The following is a 4,446-nucleotide window of genomic DNA, read 5'->3' as shown; positions in this document are numbered from 1 at the left end:
AGAGCAGAGTCCTTGTCAGATGCTTTGTCCTGGCATGTGCAAGTGAGGAATTACACTTAGAGGAGACAGTGGGATGCAAATAAATCTCTCTACCCTCTTTTCGTTGGCCATGTGCCTGGCTAAGATAAAAGGGGAAGTAAGATTATTTCTGAAAAGAGACTACAAATCATACTGCTGTCTTCCATAACCCATACACCAGGATCAGCATCAGTCAGCCTCTCATGGACTTAGAACTGAGGGTCAGAGGAGAGAGATGACCTAAAACATTGGACTTTTGAAGGGGGTGTCTTCCTTAAGTTGCCCCGTTCTCCAAGAAGCAGATTGTGCATCCTTGTACAAAGTAAGAGTGTACACTCTCTTCCTACCACCTCCTTTCCTGGCATTAGTGCTCCACAGAAGGAGATGATGTCTGGTGGACCTGCTCAGCAGTGGATGCCCCAGTCCCCTTTCTCCTTTGATGCATGAGCGTTCAGGGAACTCAGCAAAGCCACACTCTGCATGATGCTGCCTCTCCCGCTGGGCAGCAGAGCTGGGCTGGACCCCCTACACTTGGGAAGAGGGCCCAGTACAGGAATGTCTTTAATGCAGGGACAATAAAGATCGGCTAAGGATTTATATTGGTGCACAGTAGACAGGCTGTCTTACTTTTTGCAAGTCAGTTCCCTAGAAACACTAGGCAACACGGAAAAAATTGAAGTATTGCAGTGCAATTGGTCTGAGGCTCCTTTCTCCTTTGTGTTGTTCATTTACTCTCTTCTCCACTCTGCTTCCTGCTGCCAAATAAGCTTAGACCTAGGCTTACAATGCCAGAGCCCTCATAAATGGATGGAGGTAAGCCAGCACAGTGGTATCTGTCAGTATTGGCTGAGCCTGGGACCTCTGGGAGTTACAGAAGCTGTGTGTAGACAAGCCCCAAAAACTCAGTCTACGAACACACAACCACGTGAGTGATTCATGCACAAATAACATGATACATGCACGTAGGCCCACCAACTAAAGGGAAAATGGTGGGTTTTGTAAAGTGACTCAAGTGCATCCCTGCTTGTGGAACTGGAGCCTGAGCAGGCGGCATTTCTCTCCCAAGGGTGAAAAACACCCTTCCCTGGCTGTTGAAAGAAACACAGGGACATCACAGCAGCAGGTTCAGACACGATGCTACATGATGGGAAAGACACGGAGTTGAGAGGAGCCCAGTCTGTCACCTGGAGTGTACAGGATGCTACAAGGCACTGGGGTTGCTTCAGGCAAACTCCCTGTGTGTTGTGCAGACGCATCCCTGGCAAATGTTCTTGCCAAAATTTTGGAGAAATTTTCCCCAGCACCTTTTTCCCAGGGACTGAGTTGCTAGTTCACTGGGAAAGACCAGTGCTGAGACTTCCCCGACCTAACTAACTTGGCACAAGACACATGGACTTATTTTACATTATAATTTCCTCACTGTTCTTTTTATACGAATCTGGTTTTCATCTCCATGAAAGGGTCTTTCAGAAGTGCTCAGTTAACCTCACGCCTTGCCCGCGCGCGCAGCAACGCACAGTGCTAGGTTAGCTACCGCTGCACATGCTAACCCTGCCTCCCCCTCCTGCTAACGGAGAAGGGTCTCAGGGATGAGTTAAGGCAGATAGCTTTCTGAAGCAGCACAAAATTATACCCAGATCACACTCCAGTGATTTTTCAGGCTGCAGCATCTCTCACGCCTCCTTGTCTGTATTCAAGTTCTTCCTAAAGACTCACTTTTCTGAGGCCAGTGAGAAATAAATTGCCCATTTTTCTCATTCACTGAGTAGTTACTTGCTCTGAATTTGGCCGTTTCCCAACCTGGTGCATCTTTTAGAGTGTGATTTTCAAGGCATTCACTTCTTTAAGGCGTGATTCCTAGAAAATATTGCAGGGTACTTGAATGCTAAAATAGAAAGCTTCAGTCTTGAATGGAGTCAGACAGGCCGTTTAAGATGACAGAAATTTGAACAGAACTGAATTTGACAGAAATTTTAAGATGATGGTGATTTGAACTAAAACTGCTAATTTTTTTCTATAAATGTTGGCTTATGTGTGCAGAGCTGCAGTGGAGCCCAAGGCTGGGTTTCTCCTCTCCACTTGGGCACTGCAATGTTCCCCTTTAGTGACAGAAAACAAAATCAGTATTCCTTTTCCATCTCATGTGCTTGCTATTCCAACTAAATTATAATAAGCTGATGTGATTCACTGCATTACTGTGCACCTTCTTATCCATTAGCTCCCTCCAAAACCTCCGCAACCTCCCGCCAGCAAGAAGAGAAAGCGAGTGAGTGATGACGTGCCAGAGTATAAACCTTTGAAGCCATTGCTGAGTGGCTCCATTCCTGTGGACCAGTTTGTGCAGACGCTCGAGAAGGTAATAAGTCTTTGGTGGCAAGTGAGGTTCAAGCAGGTTTCTACTAATCTCAGAAATGTGCTGCTTTGCTATCAGAGAGAGGGAAAATAATTTTAGTGTAGCTTGAAATGGAGAGGGGCTAATGAGCTAGCAAAGTACTTCAGGGAACGCGTGTCCCTGCACTAAGTATGGAGAGAATAGTGCCCTGTGGAGTCATGTCCTGATACAGGGGCTTTATGTCAGTCATTTCCTCCTGGTTTCCCATTGGGGTCACTCTGGGTGGGTGAATTTCCCCCATGTAACTTCTGGATTCATTAGCTGATTTCCAATAAATTTGAACAGTGGGGAGGAGGTCTCAAAAGTATTTAAGTTCCTAACAGTTTTGTGAAAATGGGGTGACTGAGTGAAAAAGAGATCCTGGAAACATCTCCACTGATGGAGAAGCTTTCTGGGGAGCTGCAGGACAGGGGGCTTGGTGGCTGAACCTGCAGGCAGTTGGTTACTGCTTTGTGGAGCCCTGTTCTCTCTTGTATGACTCCTTGGAGAAAATGGGTAGGGAAAAGGGCGGGATTGTCTGTGAGGAAGTTTGCCGTGGCGTTCAGTAGCTCTCCACTATCATCTTCTTTGAGGCAGTAATGTCAGCAGATGGTCATTTCTGTAGTTAAAGGAGCCATTTGTCCTCTTTGTCTCTCAAGATTTTGCAGCTGCAGTGACCAGGTGTAGTGGAAAATACTGGCTTTAGCCTCCCTGTTCTATAGGTTATCCATCTCTATAATGAGGGTCAATCTTAGCTTATCCTATGGGTGTTTCCTCTGCTTATCCCAGAGATCTAGGATATCTGCAGTGGCACTCTGTATTTTGTAGCCATTCTCCCCTCTCCTCTCCCCTGTGTCCTAGGCTTTCATCTCTACCTGTTTTCCTGAGCTGTAGTAACATCTCTCTCTTTTACTCCCTCCCCAACGCTACATCTAGCATGGTTTCAGTGACGTGAAGGTGGAGGACACAGCCAAGGGCCACATCGTACTCCTCCAGGAGGCAGAAACCCTCATTCAGATTGAGGAGGACTCCACACACATCATCTGCGACAACGATGAACCTTTGAGGGTGAAACTGCGTGACCTGGTTCTCAAATTCCTGCAGAAATTTTAGCTCACAGACGTCATGCTGCTCTGCAAGGAGACACCCCAGAGCACCAGAGCTAAGAGCTTTCCAGAGGATGACCCCAGGGAGAGAGAGAATTTCCTGATTCAAAGAGACCAGAAACGAATTTTCCCTTCACGGAGAAGCAAGGAAGTATTTTTTAATATCTATATATTTTTTAAATTTTATTTTTAACCAGTTTTTGAATACTTTGGAGGGGATTCCTGTGCTGTAAAATTGGCATTTGAAATCTTATAGAAGATACAGACTGCAGAGTAAATAAACAGAGTGTATATTTACCAGGTCAGGGTGAAATTGTGTGCAGACGCAGACATTTCTCTGTGTGACCCTCTCAGCAACGTATGCCCCAGTCCGTTACCTGAGAAAACTCTGTAAGAATATTGAAACAATGGCCTCAGATATTGAGAGATTTATTTTTCTCCCCACTGCTTCTTCCCAGTCACCAGATCCAATTTCCTGTCTGTCCTCCATTTACCTTGTGCGTGTGTGTTTCACTGATAAGAAGAGGAATGGGAAAGCTGGTAAGGCAAAGATTATAAAAATAAAAATAGAAAAAGGGGGCTATGCTGGACATGTAGAATAGCGTCGAAGCGGCAAGAGCCTGGCCATTCCCTGCAAAAGCAGAGGGATTTTGGAAAAGCTATATGCTTTGGCAGTGCGAGGTGTTCATTGATGCTGCACCCTCACCTGTTATGACCAGATTTGTCCACCCTGCTCTGGGCTCTTCACTGAGACATGCTAAAGACTGGTTTCTCCTGGGTCCCTCCATCACAGTGGAGGACGTATCTCTGGAAGATACTTTCAAAAGTACATAAAGTAGTTAAACTCCTAGTGCTCATGAAAAACCTTTGAGATTTAAGTGCCTCTTGTTTCTACCTTCCAAAAACCTGTCCTTTCAGCGCCCACAGTCCCAAATCCTGGTTGAAATACTG

The 4,446-nt window shown here is 45.8% G+C and overlaps 1 protein-coding gene across 1 annotated transcript in view; it reads left to right on the top strand.

The window, feature by feature from the left end:
• The window catches only part of LOC104077758 (integrator complex subunit 9-like), a 13,004-nt gene extending 9,140 nt beyond the window's left edge, over positions 1 to 3,864 (top strand). The window contains 2 exon segments of the mRNA XM_009579118.1: positions 2,237 to 2,374; positions 3,326 to 3,864. Of these exon segments, the coding sequence (XP_009577413.1) occupies positions 2,237 to 2,374; positions 3,326 to 3,502 (315 nt within the window). The 3' untranslated portion in view covers positions 3,503 to 3,864.
• The last annotated feature ends 582 nt before the right edge of the window (positions 3,865 to 4,446 follow it).

Source organism: Fulmarus glacialis, unplaced genomic scaffold (genome assembly GCF_000690835.1).
Source record: "Fulmarus glacialis isolate BGI_N327 unplaced genomic scaffold, ASM69083v1 scaffold2746, whole genome shotgun sequence".
Classification (NCBI taxonomy): Eukaryota; Metazoa; Chordata; class Aves; order Procellariiformes; family Procellariidae; genus Fulmarus; species Fulmarus glacialis.
The sequence above is the reverse complement of the archived record's forward strand: the minus strand, read 5'-3'. Positions and strand labels throughout refer to the sequence as shown.